Source organism: Dipodomys merriami, unplaced genomic scaffold (assembly GCF_024711535.1).
Source record: "Dipodomys merriami isolate MVZ:Mamm:240054 unplaced genomic scaffold, mDipMer1.0.p SCAF_41, whole genome shotgun sequence".
In the NCBI taxonomy this organism is placed as follows: Eukaryota; Metazoa; Chordata; class Mammalia; order Rodentia; family Heteromyidae; genus Dipodomys; species Dipodomys merriami.
In genome coordinates this window covers 3009797-3028001 of record NW_027205715.1, presented here as the reverse complement: position 1 = coordinate 3028001, position 18205 = coordinate 3009797, and the positions used below count along the sequence as shown (strand labels likewise).

General features: G+C 47.4%; 1 protein-coding gene across 3 annotated transcripts in view; it reads right to left on the bottom strand.

Annotated features, from left to right (window-relative positions):
* Positions 1-16036: 16036 nt before the first annotated feature.
* Positions 16037-18205, bottom strand: part of Nup93 (nucleoporin 93) — a 111185-nt gene continuing 109016 nt past the window's right edge. For all 3 annotated transcript variants that reach the window (XM_069992337.1, XM_069992338.1, XM_069992339.1), the window contains one exon: positions 16037-16306. In XM_069992337.1, the coding sequence (XP_069848438.1) occupies positions 16196-16306 (111 nt within the window). In that variant the 3' untranslated portion in view covers positions 16037-16195. The remainder of the gene's footprint in view (positions 16307-18205) is intronic.

Here is an 18205-nt window from a genome sequence, read left to right as displayed (position 1 = left end):
GTGCCTTTTCTTTTTGTTTACTTAGAAGATTTGAATGGATGAGTGATGTGACATTTGAAAAGATGAACGTATATGTAAAAAAAGAAGTCCCTATAGCAATAGTTGGAGTATAAAGCTAATATAAAAAGACGCCTTTCTAAAACAACAGCTCAGGGACAGTGCCCAGGCCCTGAGTTCAAGCCCCACAACCATTTTTTAAATCACCTTTTCTGTATATTAAAGAGATTTGATATAAAATAATCTCACCTTTCTCACATTTTTTTTTGGTTTGGAAAAATCTCATTATTTTCCCCAAAGTATGCTATTTGTGATCAAATAACAAGTGTATTATTCTATTAAGATTTTAACTTCCAAGATATTAAATATGAATGGGTATGTGTTCAATGAGTGATCATTTACTCTGCACACTTAAGCATCTTCCATGTATACATATTTTACTTTGAGGGAAAAAGTATTAGAATGTAAAAAAGTAACTAAAAATGAAGGCCCCCTCCACCTCTGTCCCCCAGTACCTCTTGTTATTTTTCCCCAACACATCTGGGTATCTAGAAGCCACCTGTGGAGAGCCCTGAGGGATTAGGGCTAGTGGTAACCTCTGGAGCAGCAGGATTGGCATAGGAGCTCCCTTCCCCAGGTGGACGGGCCAGGCTGTGGGTCTGGGACTCCGTCTCAGCTCCATGACAGGTCAGGATCCAGGTTTGCCAGCAGCCTGAGGCCACACCTTGGATATACAATGGCAATAGGACCTGAATCTGGTCACCCCAGGCACCTAAGCCATTGTGGCCCCAGTGGTTCAACTCTGAGTTGTGGAGGGCTGAGGGGATGTGGAGACTGATGACATGTGGATGTGGGGTACAAAGGTCTGAGGCCCTGCCCTGTACCTGAAGGGCCACCCCAACCCGAAGAGCTCCCCAGGTCAGCCTCGTTTACCCCACAGCCCACAATTCTGTCTGGCGGTGCTGCCTCTGTCCGTCCCATCCAGGCATATTGGCTCTAACAACCATCCCTGTTGGATGCCTTGCTCACTCCCCTGTCCTGTCTGAGCAGCTTCTGAGAAAATCACAGAATTCCTTTTTCCCACCCAACAGACCTTTACTAATTCCCATCATGTGTGTTTGTAGGTGAAAATTAGCAGGGAACTAGCTCCACGCAGGAGTTCATGGGGAATGAGCCGTGGAAAGAGCTCAGCCCAGCTGTGTGGGAAGGGCAGTGTGGGAGGGATGGTCCTGGAGGAGGGATAGAACGTCAATAGCCAGGATAGAGGGGAAGAGGGGGCCCTGACCCGCATCACTTCTCCTGGAGGCAGAGGATGGAGGCAGGCAGAGGGGCCACTGCCAGCTCTAGACATCGGAGCTCCGTTTCTGTTCAAGGTCCAGAGAAAGATGGAGGACACATTTTCTGCTACTTTTCTACCCCCATTTCTTTTTTCTTTCTTTTTTCCCTTCCTCCCTTCCTCCCTCCCTCCCTCCCTTCTTTCCTCCCTTCCTTCCTTCTTTCCTCCTTTCCTTCCTTCCTTCCTCCCTTCCTTCCTTCCTTTTCTTTTTATCTCAGTCATGGGCTTGAACTCAGGGCTTGGGCACTGTCCCTGAGCTTTTTTTGCTCAAGGCTGGTGCTCTATCACTTTGAACCATAGCACTACTTCAGGTGTGGGGGTAAATTAATTGGAGAAGAGTCTCATAGATTTTTCTGTCCTGGCTGGCTTCAAACTGCAATCCTCAGATCTCCGCCTCCTGAATATCTAGGATTACAGCCGTGAGCCACCGATGCTAAGTTCTATCCCTATTTCTGAGCCTACACAGATTCTCCCTCCCCCCTCTGCCTCCCCCTCCCCCCCAGCCTGCTCCTAGAGTTTCAACAATGAGTCAAGCATGGTAGATTGGGGCTTCCAGAGGCCTCCTGAGCCCAGTGAGCTGGGACTGGTCAGAAGGACCAGTGGAAAGGCTCACACTGGCTTTGAGTAGCAAACTGTGTGTGAGAGTCCCTCTCAGGGGTGAGGGTCCTGAGACCCCACAAAAGTGTGATCAAGCTTCCTTCTGGGGTGGGTGGGCATACATGCCATCCAACATGTGCAAACAGCAGTCCTCAAAAGTCAGCGATCTGCATGCTTTGTTCTCTGCCAATGTCTGCACAGAGAAAGCACAGATCAGTTGTTGCCTGTTGGATATAGGATCCAGGAGGGCAGCGTAGCCACTTTAGAGACCCTTGGTTGGCAAATTAGTCTTCAGGCTCCACAGAGTCAAGGAATCTGCCTCTCCTGGACACAAAGAGGTGATCTGCAGAAAACTAGACCGATGACAAACCCAAAGGGGAACCATCACCGTGTACCTTTCTGCACTTGGTACGTCTACTGTAGGTTAATTTTCCAAGCATCTCCTCAGGGCCTTTCTTAAGGCACCAAGGCCCACCTGCCCTTCCTCTCTAGCTTCCTAACCCCAGGTTGAAGAAAAGGGCCCCAGTCAGGGCCACTTTTAAGCCTTCCCTGCAGGTTCTGCTCTGGACTGGGGCCAGGAGGGAGACCCCCCCAGTTACTGCAGAGTTAACTCATTTTGCCTCCTGCCAGGAAGGAGGGGGAAGATCTTATCACCCTCTGCTCTTAAACTGCTGACTGACTGGCAAAATCACAGCTACACCCCACACCCTCTGTACACCCTGTCCCTGGAGGCGATGGAAAATTCCTGATTAAGATCAGCGAAGGAGAGGGGCTGTGGGCAGGATAAGAGGCCACAAATTCCCTGTGTGACCTTGAGCAAGTCATTTTCATCTCCTCCAAACAACCCTGGCCTCTGTCAGCCCTGGAGATGAGCTTGGGCTGCTTCTGGAACCCTCTTCTGCCCACCCCTAGGCTTATGCAGGACCCCTTGAAGGCTTATAGGATGAGTTACAGAAACTGCCCTGAGCACACTCCCCTCCCCACCCCCCTGCAAAAAGAAAGGGGGTTCTTGCAACTGGGTGGAAGTTAATGAGGGAAATGCTCACAGAGTCACCCTTTTTGATGGGGGACACAGAGCTGGGTCATGCAGGCCCTACCTTCCAGGATTGTCTATGGCCGGTTGATCCCCACAGTCCCCCAGACCTGAAATGTCTCTGACCCTGAGCGAGGCTGTATGATCTGACCCTGGAGTCTTGGTCCTGCTGGGTTCTGGGGGACTGGAAATCACCTGACCAGGAGAATGGGGGAAGTTCTGCTTCTATATCAGAAGACAGAAATGGTACCCATACCGGCCGATCCCCGCTACGCCCGCCCATCCAGTGTCAAGCCCCAGCTGAGCGGTGCAGGGCCCCTGGTCTTCTGGCAACCAGGAAGAAGCCCAGGACAGCAAAGGACTGGAGACTTCCTAGGGAGCACTGGGGATAGGAAGGCCAGTGTGCCTCTGGGTCATTGGGCCTCTTGTCTGCATTGGCCATGGGGATGAGACCATGCAGGGCATGAGGTGGGGAGGAATGGAGTGACCAGTGCTGAGGGCTGGAGGGAGGAGAGGGATGACAAGAGGGAATAAGTGGTAGATATGAAGCTGAAAGGGTTCCAATGGTCTCTTCACGCATTCCACCACATTTATTAGGTGCCTACTTGATACCATACCCTGTGCTTGGCAAGCGCTACAGAGAACAAGACAGCAACCCTGCCCACTGGGAGCTCACATTCTAGTACAGATAGACATAAATAGACATAAATAAGCAGTTGTTATAATACATTTAACCAGATGTGCTATGAAGGGAAAAAATAGCATTTTCTTAGGTAGGGGCATTAGACTTTCTAATGATGAAAACTTTAGGTTAAGCTCCTACAATGAGAAGTCAGAACTTCCCACATTGTAAGCAGGCACTCTGAGGGTTATAGACAGGGGGAGGGTATGTGCAAAGGCCCTGAGACAGAAGTGTGGCTTTGGAGTGGAGAAAAACAAGGCTTTGATGGACAAGAAGATTGGGTTTGATACATGGAAGAAAGAAGATCAGCCCTATAGGCCAGGGTACAAGTTCATGTTCTGTTAGGTGATGGTCAGATTTCAGATATCCATTTTTCAAAGATCACTTTGGGGTGTGCGGATCAGACTAAGGGAGATCAGCCAGAGGCTGCTTTGGGTTCATAGTGGGGGTGGCACATTCTGAAGGCAGAGCTAATGAGGCCAGCATATGGATGTGTGGGGCTGGGAACAGGAAGAAGGGAAGGCTCCACAGGGGAAATGGTAGTGTCATTTCTGAATACAGAACCTTGACAGGAAGAGTCTCAAATGCCAGGATCAGGAGCCTGGCTCTTGTCTTGGGGTTGTCAGGTCCTGTTTCTGGCAAGCAGACTCATAGTATGGTAAACAGCACAAGGCCAAAAGACACAGTGAGGGCTGGCGGGTGCTATGACAACCATCAAGCCAAACACAGAGCCACAAATTCTGGGCTGCACCCTGGAGACCCTCAGGGTCTGGGTGGAAGGGGGGTGAGGGGTAGGCATCAATAGCTTTACAGCTCCCTGGGTGATTTTGAGGAGCAGGTGCCACAGAGAACCAAGCCTTCATTCACACAGCCACCCAAGCCCGCCCTGCCCCGAATTCCAGGTCCGGCCAGGTCCCACGAGGCTCTCCAGAAGAAGATGAGTATGATGCAACCCTGGTGTCGTGAAATAGCCGGGTAAGAGGATGCGCTGCTGTCGGCCTGATTCACAACACCAGCTGCAGCACCATACCAGAACGAGGCGGGCAGGCGGCGGCTTCCTGGGGCGTGGCTCCTCCTCCTCCGACAGCACCCCCAGACATATCAGGGCCACAGGGGAAGGGGATCCCTGCCCTCCAGGGGCTCACAGACTTGGAGATTATGGGGACAAGCAAGGATACCTACATGGCAAGAGCAGCAGTAGGGGTACCATACTGGAAGGGCAGGTTGCTGAAGAGACCAGGCTGCAACCTCGTCCACAACCTTGCCAGGACCCAGCAACTGGGGTTTGTCTGGAGCCTCGTGGAGCCAGGGATGTGACTACTGAGATTCATTCTGGCTCTTTTTACCTCAAGCAGTTAAATACCAAACACCTGAAAGCTGCTGTCAACTAAAAGGAAAATATGTGCAAGACATTTTCCTTGCTAAAGGAAGGACTCCTGATTCCTTTTCCTTCTGTGGAAATTTAAAGAAAGAAAGGAAAAGAAAAAAACTTTCCAGGTGCCAGTGGTTCAGGCCTGTAATCCTAAACTACTCAGGAGGCTGAGATCTTAGGTCAAGATGCAAGCCAGCAACAAAAAGCTGAAGTGGAGCTGTGGCTCAAGTGGTAGAGCACCAGCTTTAGGAATAAAAGCTAATAGGTTGGGAAGGTGGCTCAGTGGTAGAGCGCTTGCCTTGCATGCATGAGGCCCTGGGTTCGATTCCTCAGCACCACATAAGCAGAAAAAGCCAGAAGTGACACTGTGGCTCAAGTGGTAGGGTGCTAGCCTTGAGCTGAAGAGCTCAGGGACTTGCACCCACACCCAGAATTCAGTCCCCACGACTGACGTGGTCGGGGGAGGAAAAGAGTAAAAACCAAGCGATGGCACCCAGGGCCCTGAGTTCAAGCTCCACTATCAGTACAAAAAACAAGTAAATAAAAAAGAAAAATTGTTTAGGCTGGAACAGTGGCACATACCTGTAATTCTAATGATTCAGGGAAGTAGAGATTGAACAGATCCCAGTCCAGGCAAAACGTCTGTAAAACTCCACCTCAACCAACAAAAACCAGTGGGTGGGGAGCATGGGGTTTGCACCTGTCATTCCAGCTATTCAGAAAGTATAAACAGTAGAAATAAAGTCCAGAGGCCTGGACTTCAAAAGCACAAGACCTTAGTCAAAAAAATAATGGAAGTGGGCTGGGAAAAAAGTAAGTATAAAGGGCCTGGAGTCATGGTGCAAGTAGCATAGCACCTGTCTAGCTTGCACAAAGCCGTGAGTTTAAATCCCAGCACTGACCAAAAGCAAACCTCGGGCCTGACGTAACAGATAAGTTACTCTGCTAACATCAGTCACATATCTAGTGACTCTACCAAGAGATAAAGGAACCAAACCTATCAAACCCATCTGTCTCCCCTAGTCTTTCATCTTAAATATATCTGTAATATACATACATGAAAATAGAAGGAAATTTAAGTAAGACTGGTGGGGGGGGGCAGGGGGAAGGAGGGAAGAAGATGGAAAGGGTCACTCTGATCAAGAGGCATCATACACAGAAACGGACATGTTAAACTGAAATTCTCTTATACAACAATTTGAAGATAATTTTTAAAAATACATCTTCAGCTTTTCTTTTTTTCTTTCTACTACTTCTGGAAAGTAGTAGAGGAAACATGAAACATGGTTACTCTGCCCTCCTTTGAACATCCCTGGTGCATTTTTAACCAGAACGCTTTTTAATGGACTTTTTTTTTTGTCAGTCCTGGCTTGAACTCAGGGCCTGGGCACTGTTCTTGAGCATCTCTGTGCTCAAGGCTGGCACTCTAGCCTTGAGCACAGCTTGAGCTACAGCACCACTTCCACCATTTTCTGTTTATGTGGTACTAAGCAATCGAACCCAGGGCTTCATGCATGCTAGGCAAGCACTCTACCACTAAGCCACCTTCCTAGCCCCACTAATGGACTCTTGAAGAGCATGACCTGCTCCTTTGATGACCTGGACTCTTAGAGCTGCTTTCATGTCCGACTCTCCTGACACAATCCAGGCCTAACCCTGAATCCACAGGAGTAAGGAAGGATGCAAGCAGAATTGGGGCTGGATCGTGAACCATTCACTTCAGACCTGGGTGTTTAGCTTCACCAACTGACAGATCAGTCCACAGGATTTTGGAAATATTCTACAAGTAGAATACTTGTACAATACTCTACAAGTAGAAGTTCTTGTTTATTTTCTGGTCCCATCTCTTTCGCTACTATAAAACAAAGATGGGAAGAAACCAAGTTGTTTTTGACTGGTTTGACTAGTCAAGGCAATGCTTTTTTTGGTCAGTCGTGGGGCCCGGACTCTGGTCCTGAGCTCTGTCCCTCAGCTCTTCAGCTCAAGGCTAGCACTCTACCACTTGAGTCACAGAGCCACTTCCGGCATTTTCTGCTTATATGGTGCTGAGGAATGGAACCCAGGGCCTCATACATGCAAGGTAAGCACTCTACCACTGAGCCATCTTCCCAGCACGACAATGCTTTCTTCTAAGACTTTTTGTTAAACTTTTTTAAAAGATAGGATATGGGGAAATGTAGGGGCAATGCAGCTCAGGACCAGAAAGCAGAAAACTCAAAGAGAGTTGATTCCTGTGGTTTATAATAATCAGAACTCAGGCTTTGATGGGAAACTATGCAAAAGGAGAAAATGCTCAGATAATTCTAGAAAGTCATTCACTAGTGCTCACTAAAGTCATCTGGTTGCCCCTTTATCCAACAGTTAAAAAGCTCAACCAGCCTTAATTTCCCATGCAGAGTCCCCTGGGCCTCCATCCGTGGTGGCCAGCCCTTGGGGGACAGGTGCAAGTCCATTTTGTCCAGATTGTTGTGTGCTACACAGGGAGAAGGCCTCAGCTCTGGTAGGGGACCCCCGACAGCCCTGGCTGGGTATAGAAGGGACTGCTTGGGAGCACAAGTTTGATTCTTACCCAGGAAGCAAGCTCACGCTTTATAAATCAAGACCAGCCATTGCAGACACCAGGAAAAGGAACCTTTGGCCAAGCCTGAAGACTCAACCTAAGCTGTAGGACATTCATCCTCTTGTGTTTTCCAGGGACACATGATTCTCCCCACCAGTCTCACCATCCCCCGCCCATTGACACTCTATATACACTCACCTAACATTAAAAAAAAAAACGCACATGGCTGGATGTTTTGACTCAGTGGGGACACAGTCAGCAAGTTGGCTCAAAGGGTGCCAAGACAGTTCATATTTCCCAACCAGAGGGAAAATTCACCTTCCTACAAGGTGTACTTCAGCCACTTTGAGAACAGCTGTGTTGGGGTGTGGGAGAGGCTCTCCACATTCAAAGAGGAGGACATGCTGCTTCCAGTTAAAAACAAGGGTTCATGAGCCTGGCAGGACATAAAATCACCCATGGACCTTAAAAAACTATGAACCAATGCCTAGCCCTTCCCCAGGTCAACTAAGTCTGCAGCTTAGTTGTGTTAGAAGCCCCCCAGGTGGTGCTAAGACGTTGCCAGGGTTGCAAACGGCAGAGCTGGAGCTAGAAGCCTACGGAAAGCAGACATGTTGGTTCTGTATAGCCTAGAAGCTGGCTCTTCTGGTGAAGGGAATGCTGATTTAGAGTTAAAAAAAAAATTAGCCAGGCACTGGTAGTTCATGCTTGTAATCCTAGCTACTCAGGAGGCTGAGATCTGAGGATCTAGGTTTGAAGCCAGCCTGAGTAAGAAAGGCCATGAGACTCTTTTCTCCAATTAACAACTAGAAAACTAGACATGGAGCTGTGGCTCAAAGTGGTCAAGTGCTAGCCTTGAGCTTTTGTAAAAGCTCAGGGACATTGCCTAAGCTCTGAGTTCAAGCCCCAAGACTGATCCAAAAAGGGGGAAAAAAATCTTTCATGCTATAAAAGGTCATTGAAAAAAAAATCAAACTATCTCCTGGTTAGATACTTAAGACGCAAGCTGGCCCTTTGCATTGAATCCCTTACCCCAGGGCAACAGGTGGCCGGGGAATGGCTAGTTACATGGACAAAGGTGTGCCCCCAAATAACACACTCACCTCTCCGTCTCACAGCCTCCCCTACCCCCCACCCGGCCCTAGCCCCAACATACTCACCTCTTGAACAGATGGGTGCCCTACAGGCAGGCTTCTGCTCCGTCAGAGAAGGCTTTCAGCCTCCTGCAGGCCCTTAACACACCTAAATCCTACTGGTTTTCCTGCTTCAAGGCTGTAGGAAGATTAACAGCTGCCCCACACTACTGGGCATAAGAAGCAGACTAGCTGAGACCAAGCAGACCAAGAGGGGACTAAGACTCTGCACCCTGTGCAAACACATTCCCCCACCTCTGTAGGTTTGCATCCTGGACCCATGCAGTCATTTCTGTATCCCCAAATCTCTAGCAGTCCTGCCATGCATCTTCCTCTTTATATGTCCATTTTTTTTGGCAATTTTTAAGGCTCTCTGCTATTATCACTATATATTATAGTATCTCTGTGTGTGTTCACCTGCAGGTATGACAAACAGCTACACTGCAAGCCTTAGAAATCACCTAGGGCTAGCTTGTAGACCCTGTGGGGTGCTGAATGGGGAGGGGTATGAGTCAGCCATATTGGAGAAATTAGTTTACTGTTGCTCACCCTAGTAAAACGTAAGCTTTCTGGGTACAGTGGTCTCTGTCCAGTGTACCACTGGGCCCCCAGTTTGCTAGGACATGGTTCTATAATGCCCTATATGCACTACATAGAGAAGGGCCTCAAACATTTGTTGAATTGCATGCATGCATTCTCCTTAGCAACCTCTGAATAAATAGGAACCACAAGTAGAACTGGACACATCAACATCTGTCCAAATCCTGATTCTATGCGCTCTCAACCCCCTCCCCCCAAAAAAAAGAGCCAGGCGCTGGTGGCTCACACCTGTAATCTTGGCTACCCAGGAGGCTGAGATCTGAGGATCTTGATTCAAAGCCAGCCTGGGCTGGATCGTCTGTGAGACTCTCATCCCCAAGGAACTACCAAAAAACTGGATGTGGCGCTGTGGTTCAAGTGGTTAGAGCATTAGCCTTGATCTGAAGAATGCAGGGATAGCCCCCAGGCCCAGAGTTCAAGACCCACAACTGGAAAAAAATAGGGGGGAAGGGAAGGAAGTAAGACATCCTTAATCTAGGGTGATTGACAACTCCTGAAAGCACATGAAGGGCAGGACCCTCCCTATCATCTCAAACCCATTTAAAGGAGACTGGGAGCAGAGGGCCCCAAGTTAATGTCTACCTGCTGAGGTTGGCCTAGTATGGGGCAGACCAAGCAAGCATGTGCTCACCTCATCCTCCTGGGGTCACTGAGGGAGTGGGAGCCGGTCTCTGGTGACTCAGTGTGTTCCCTCTGGCATAGGATCGCCAACATTGAGCAGGGGATTTTAACCAACTCCAAAGCACAGTGGTCTCCTCCTGCTGTGGCTCCAGCCAGGGTGTGCATGTCTTCAGCAGTTTCTGGCTGCTCCCCACTCACTCCTCACTTGCCTTCCTGAGCTCTTCCTTTCCAGACATCTGGAAATGTTCCCACCGGGTACTTTCTAGTGTTAGTCACTGCGGCCACCACTAGAGGGCCGCACACCTGTCTTTGAGGGTACAAAGCATCCTTTTTGGTTTTAAATAATCCTAAACTCCCAGCCAGACGACTTGCAGACTGATGGCCAGGAAAGCTGGAAGTGGTGGGGGTGTGCCTCCGGCAGACACTGTGGGGGAAGGAGACATTAGAGGCAACTGAAGAAAAGGAATTTCCAGGAAAATGTGGATCCCTGCCCAACCCTGCTAGAAGGAAGCTTCCCCAGGCTCTGGAGGCCCACCATCAGCAGTCCCCTTGGACTGCCGTTTGCTTCCAGATACTCATATTGGGGGTGACCAGTGGCTCTTCCCCAGTAGTTGAGATAAAAGGCAGGTACTACTCATCCAACCATAGGTGGCTTTTTTTTTTTTTTTTGGCCGTTTGTGGGGCTTGAACTCTGGGCCTGGGCGCTGTCCCTCAGCTCTTCAGCTCAAGGCTAGCGCTCTACCACTTGAGCCACAGCACCACTTCTGGTTTTCTGGTACTTAATTGGAGATAAAGAGTCTCACGGACTTTCCTGCCCAGGCTGGCCTCAGATTTCAGCCTCCTGAGTAGCTAGGATTACAGGCTTGAGCCACCAGCACCCGGCTTAGGTGGCATTTGTATACCCACTGTGTGACAAGAAATATTCCTCACCCCATTGCTCTAAGAAACTTGGATGAGCAGGGCAGCTTTATCCCCACTCACCACTACCCCCCAGTAGTTACAGCCCTGCCAAGTCAGCTTCAGGAGGCAATGCAGAGCTGAGACATCACCAAACCCTAGGGGGATGCCCCTCTAGGGGCATGAGGGCACTTGTATAGGGCCAGGAAATAGCCTCTCAGAGGCCCACTTAAGCTGGGTGTCCCATGCAAAAAAAAAAAAAAAAAAAAAAAGGGCCCTCTTCAGTGGCTCAAATTTGTGTGCAGCCCCTTCAGGGAGAGCAGACACTCCATCACTTCAGGGCTCATCAGGTGGTGTGTGCAGTATGGAGTGGGGCTAGGGCACAGATGAACGTAACTACTCCCACCTCCACAGCTATTTGCATATCCATAGGCAGAATCCCAAACTCCAGATCCTGAAGAATGCCCTTCCTTGTCAAAATTACAGGCAGGTATTGTCCAAAAGAACAGAAGACAACTGTCCTTCAATTAAGACATAACCCTCCCTCCTTCCTATCCTTCTCCAAGGCCTTACCTGGCTGTCAACCTTCCCAGGCCCCATTTAAAATGCTTTCCACAGAGGAAAAGCATTTTCCAAAATAAAAGGTCACAGATTTTCATTGTTCCCAGCCCCAGAATGCATGCCAGCCACATGCAATCTAATTTAAGGTGCCAGCACACCTCCAGTCAGAATCTGAACATCCCCCAGGCCCATCAGTAGGCTGAATTTTGAGGGTACCTGGTGAAGTGAGGGGAGACTTCAAGCTATACTTACAAAGGCCTCTGGGGCTCTGCAGGCCCAGATTCCTGGCCCCACCACCACAGAGGCTGCAAGAATGCTGTCTTCTGAGAGATCCTGGCTGTCTATAGCTAAGGACACTTCCTAAAAACAAGGCTGTACAAAGGGGGCACAGGGCATTTTGTGAGAACATTCTAGAAATACACCTGCTACAAACAGGGGTGTTAATGAGAACCACTGTAAGCAGGGTGGACACTGACATTATGGAAAGGAACAGGTACAATACACACACACACACACACACACACACACACACACACACTTCACCCTGCCTGTTCTACACTGACACACACACACACACACACACACAGTCTTTCACCCTGCCTGTTCTACACTGACACACACACACACACACACACACGTCTTTCACCCTGCCTGTTCTACACTGTGACACACACACACACACACACACACACACACACACACACACACACACACACACACACACACACACACACACACCCCTTTCACCCAGCCTGTTCTCTCTTCCCTGTTTATAGACACTGAGTGACAATGTCAGGAAAGCAAGATGAAGAAAGTCATCACTTGGCGGAATAAAGCTCTCCTTGTCACATGCTAACAAATTACTGATCAAGTGAGGAAGGACTGCTCTTTCCCCTCTTTATAGCACACGTGGCATTTGAAATCCCTGAAGGAAAAGTGCCCGGTAATGACAGTAGCCGAGGTTAACCGGGACCCACAATTATCCCATTCAGTCTGAAATGGCTGCCTCTTGAAACCTCAATTCCAGTTACTGCCCTCTCCAGTGACTTCATACCTCACTGTCATTTCCACTGCCCCAGAAGTGCAAACAGTGCAACAAATCAGGAGAATCCAATTTAGCTGGACAGCTCCTAGCAGCCCGTTCCCCCCTCCCAATCCCTAACTTGTAGGCAGTGAGCAGCAGCAGCAAGAGAAGGTGGCCAGATAAACCTGGATATACTTCGTTTATCTGAAATCCAGTTAGTTAACTGATGCAGCTGTTCTATATTTGCCAACTCTGTCCAGAATGAAGACACCATGCAACACCTACTGCCAGCTGGGAGCCTGGGAACAGAGCTTCGTTTACCTGGGACATGTCCAGCTTTCTGGCCCCTGTGGTATTTGAAGTTGTCTGCTAAACTGAACTTGCTGACACACTAACCTGGCTGTTTAGCTGGTCACAGCGGTAATATGTACAACAAGGAGAAGCACAGAGCATTTGAAATCATTCTAGCTAGTGGCTTGAAGCTTTCTTCCCCTGCCCATTCCTAGAATGAGCTGGCGGGAAGATTTCCTTCCCTCTTGTCCCCAGCCTGAGGATTACTAAAATACACCAAGGTGTCAGAAGACAGGCTGGAGGCGGGGCTACTCCTGAAATCAGTCTGGAACAATTAGGAGTGGTGAATATCCAAGACTCTAGAAATACTATACTGATGAAAAATGCACGTTCCCACCAGGAATTTTATAGGTCACATGTCCTCTCCAGGTGCCGGACATGCCACTAAGTCCACTTCTAGGGCTGAGGGTCAGTGAGTCCACAGTCAGTTTTCAGTACTCTAGTACTTAACACAGCAGTCGGCCCATCCTAGGCACTTCCTCAGTGGCAGGTAGAAGTGATCTGAAATACTTAATGACTGGGACTAAAGTTCTGCGGCCCAATGGAGAAACCTCAATGGTGTTCCAGTCTAGAGCAGCAGGAAGGCAGCACTTTGTGCCTAACTGCTGCTAGTTTTATCAGGTACAAGTAAAAGTCCAAAGAGAGAACAGACCCCAGCTTTGTTTAGTTCTTAAATGAACAAATGCTGGACACTGCAGAAGGGTTGGTAACTCGTTTAAACTACTCTAAACAGACACAGACACACACAGACACAGACACACACAGACACAGACACACACAGACACACAGACACACACAGACACACACAGACACACACAGACACACACACACACACACACACACGGAGTGGAGCTTTGGCTCAATGTGTAAAACACTAGCCATGAGCAAAAAAGCTCAGGGACACTGCCCATAGTCTTGAGTTCAAGCCCCAAGACTGGCAAATAAATAATACTAAAATAGTAATAATAATGTCTAAAAAAGAAAAGCTGAAGTTGTAGTTTAGCAATAGAGAATCAGCCCTAAATTCAAACCCAAATAAATAAAATAGCCACAGATGTTGCCAAGTTTCCATGAAATCTCTAATTAGATTGTAAGTTCTTGGCGGGCAGGAGTGGAGACTACCTTCTAGGCCCAGAGCAAAAGGTATTTCTTCCCTTTTGATGAGCCTCCAGTTCAGGAGTGACACCACCAAAGGACTTGATCTAGAAGAGCTCACCAATTCACCAATTCCCTTCAGTTTTTCCTTTGAACTTTTTTTTTTAAAGATCAAAGGAACAGAATGAGTAGAATCAAATCTCCAGGCCTGTGAACAGCATGCAGATCACATCAGCATTTTCCTTTGAAAGTCTCATTAATTATGCACTACCAGGAGACGGGCACCAACCCTGTCCATCTCAAGTGCCCTTGATTTTGTTAGAAAGTTGAGTCCTATCCTGTGATGACAAAAGACTCCCAGAGCCATTTTCTCCTCGTTTCTCAGGGCAAACAGTAAAATCACAGAGAATGAATGTTTTTAAGGAAAGGATTTAGTTCTCTGAAAGGGGAGCCGAAGGTAATTTTTGAGGCTAACAATCTGTCACAGGGTCATCACTTCTGGGCATAGGTATGGGAGCACAGGTATATGGAAACCTGACATGGCCTTGCAAACTCAGCGTTTCTCCTCAACTCTGCACAGACCCATCAGGTCCACTGGACCACAGAATCAGCCTTGAAGTACAGGCATTGGGATTTGCTTCAGGATGCCTGGCCCTTCTGCCATGGACCTAGTTATGTTATCCTTCCCCCAAATATCTCCTCTGAGCAAGTTCCTCACCTGTCTATTGCTGACCAGTTAACTCTCACTCAGAGCCCTAGCTGGGCAGTTCAAGGTCTAGTTGCTTTTCTCTCCCTTCTGGTTTTTAGGTCTCATATATGAGTCAAAGGTACTTATCTCCTGCATGCAGTTCTACTTGGAGCAGAAGTGCTCAACACAAGGAAAGGCAAATTTGAATTAACTCTTATGGGCTGATGAAGAGGTGAGCTGGGGAGTAAACACATATTTAGGTAACACGGACTATTCCTCACTTAGGCACCGATACGTTTCTCTCTGCAAGTAAGGGATGTTAAGAAAAAGACAAGCAGTTGTACCCTATACAAGGTTTAGAACATTCTTGTGAAAACACTGAAACACGTGACTCCATATAAGTGACATACATCCTGCCTCATCAACTCCCCTACAAGACTCGTCTTTCCAGACACTGTGGTCAAGCCTAACTGAAGGTTGTGTCTAGGACAAGATGGGACCATGGGAGAGCAGGCTACAACCCCCAGGCTACAACTTGATGGCACATGAATCCAACAGATGAGCAGATGGCCCGATTATCTTACAATGTGCTCCTTCCTACAAGGATTTGACAACTGGAGGACAGAAACCTATGGATGACAGATTTCTCCCTAGGAGCAAAATAATCTTTGGAGACCCTTTGGGGAAAAGTGTACCGCAGGAGTGGCCCATAAACCAGCAGAACAAACCCAGCCAGGGCCCAGTTGGCCCATTAAGGAATATTCTGCCTTATTTCCTCTCTAGTGTAGTCCAGGGCTTTGGGGACTAATGTGAGAGAAAGAGCCAAAGGTGATGACAACTACTGCTCAGGGACCAAATTCATGAGTGTGGAACAAAGTCAGTTAAAGCATATGGAAGACCACAAAAAAGGAGCAAAGAGGCTAAAAGTCCTTTATAAGAGGGTGTGCGTAAGTGATCAGTTAGCTCTCAGAGGTAAAATATTGAGCCTTGCCTATCCTCAAGCCTGGCTGGAGGCACCTAACTTTTTTTGTGTGTGTTTCTAAGACCTAGTCTTTGGCTTCCAGTGGGATAACAAGAGAACTGCAAATTATTAATATCAGATGACTTGAGGGATGGTCTTGGAGCCCCTAAACTTGCAAGTATTCCAGAAGAGGAAGAGAATATGCATGTGATATTTCATTCACAAATTCTAAACCACTTAAGGCTGAGGTTGGTCTTCATACTCAAATAGAAATGTGAAAATAAACTGTGACTCTTTATATGGACTATTGCATCTAAATAAAAGTAATTCCCAAAGGCTTTGTTTCCTTGCTCATTATGGGTAATGTTTTAATCAGGGAAGGTCAGTTTAACCATACTACAGACACCTATATGGCCTCTCATTCTCTGGACCAACAACTACTGATGGTTTTGTCCTGTAATACACAAATAAAAATCAATGAAACTTTAAAGAAAAACAAAAAGAAAATAAAAGAATATTGAAAAGAAATACAAATCAAAGAAATTTATTAATATTGACAAAAATACATAATATAAAAACAAAACAAAACACAACACAACAGAAACAAAAGCCAAACCCCCACCCCAGTGGGTCCCTGTGCCTAATGTACTGACAGTGTGCAGTCCCCAAAGCCCCAAAGCATGGCACTTAATTCATGAGGACCTCCATCTGCACCAGCCTTGCATTGGTGTCCCCAGACGTCCGGTAGGGTATCATTCCAGCAAAAGTAATCAGGGCTCTGGCTTGGCTTCGGAGTTGCTGAGAGAGGGAGCAAGGGAAGAAAAACAGTTAACTTTCAAGTCAGGCAATGCACTGAGAACTGTAGTCATGCTCTTTCACTCTCCACCCCATGGCACCAGGGACAGATCCTGGTGGCCAGGTGGCATTCTTGCCCTTCACTGCCATATCCCTGCAGCACCAGGCAGGGTTAGTTAGCAAAGCTTGCTCACCAGAGCCCTGGTTCCTTGGGGCATCAAAGCCCTTCTACTAAGCAAAAAGCCAGTGAGTCTGCCAGCCAAGCTGGCTCACCCAACCCATGCCTAGCTTCTGACACAGCTCTGAGCTTCAGGGCTGTCTGTCTGTCCGTCTGTCAGGCTTCTGTCCACTCGCTTCCATGGGGATCTGAGTTTCTGGGGCCCTGTGAAGTACCTGCAATGCCAGAGGCAAGGACTATGACTGTGTGCAGTTCCACATCCTTTTCCTATCCCACTCCACATTTTCCCCCCCCTTTCCCTTTCTTCCTCCCTAACATTTGTGGGCCTGTCTTTCCAGGCAACAATATTTATTAAATCTCTGGGTTATTCCTGGAGGGAAAAATATTTATATTTAATATTTAAAATATAATATAAAATAAAATATTTAATATTTAAAGCTAGGTGTTTCCAACAACAACAAAAGACATTCTTTACTATTGGGAGTAGAATAAAGAAACTTAGGAGAAAAGTTTCAGGTACAGACAGAGAAGTCCACACCTTTCTGGACCAGTAACAAAACTTTGAGAAAATTCAAGGGTCACTTACTAGATGTGAAATAAACTGGCAACACTGGCAAGTATATGTTCTTATGTCTTACAGAAAGAAATCTTACTTTGTGATGAGAATATTCATTGTATTTCCTTTAAAGGTGAATAAAAGCACATGGGCTATTGCTACCTGATTTGGTTACTTTAAATGAATTTTAGGAATGTTAAGGCAAAAGCTCCACTGCTAGGCAGTTCACTTTAAAACCAGGAAAATGCTTCTTGGGCAAGTAGCTTTAATATATAAGCTTCTCCTCAATCTTACATATGCTTATCTTATAGAAAAACCAAAACCCAAACCAAAGAATGATGAACAGAAAGAAGACAGGCGAATGGCTTTGTTCATGATATGTAAAAACTTACTTCTATTTAATAATTCTGCAATACTAGGGATCAAATCTAGGGTCTCGAGCATGTAGGCAATGCTCTACCACTTAGCTACCCAGTCCTAACATAGGAACACTAAGTGTCTAAAAATTAAATTAAAAAAAGAGAGAAACTGAATCTCCCACAGAAGGTACTGTAGAGCCAGCTCCCTCCAGCTGAGGACAACAGCCTGCCAGACCACCTGCTTCTGTCTAGGGGCAGCCATCCCCCAAGCCATAAGCCACACACGAAGTACTGGGACACGTCTTCATCTCAACATGCAAGCTTATATACATCACTGCATTGTTCCTTCATAATAACAGATTCCTGCTAAGTGCAGTGAGCCCACTGGCCCATCTGGACACAGACCAGCAGGGATCAGCTGCATCACTCCTGAGTATTATCACCCATATTCTCAAAGTGAGCATTCACTAAGTCTTGTCACAAATGGTGCCGGTGGGGGCATAGTGGAGATAGCCCAAATAGTCTCGGAGGCAGGACTGCCTGAATCAGGTTTAGTTGTTACACACTGTCCTGTGAGTCTTATCATGAATTAAATGGAGCAGGGCACAGTGACACCCCAGCACTCAGAGGGCTGGGGAAAGATGATCAAGAGCTCAAGGTCAGCCTGGGCTATCTACTGAGACTGCCTCAAAAAAACCAAGGGCTGGGGATGTAGGTCAGAGGCAGAGTGTTTGCCTAGCATGCCCAAGATCTTAAGCGCCATCACAGCGGGACAAAAACAAAAGAATAACAAGGAAAAACAAAGTGCA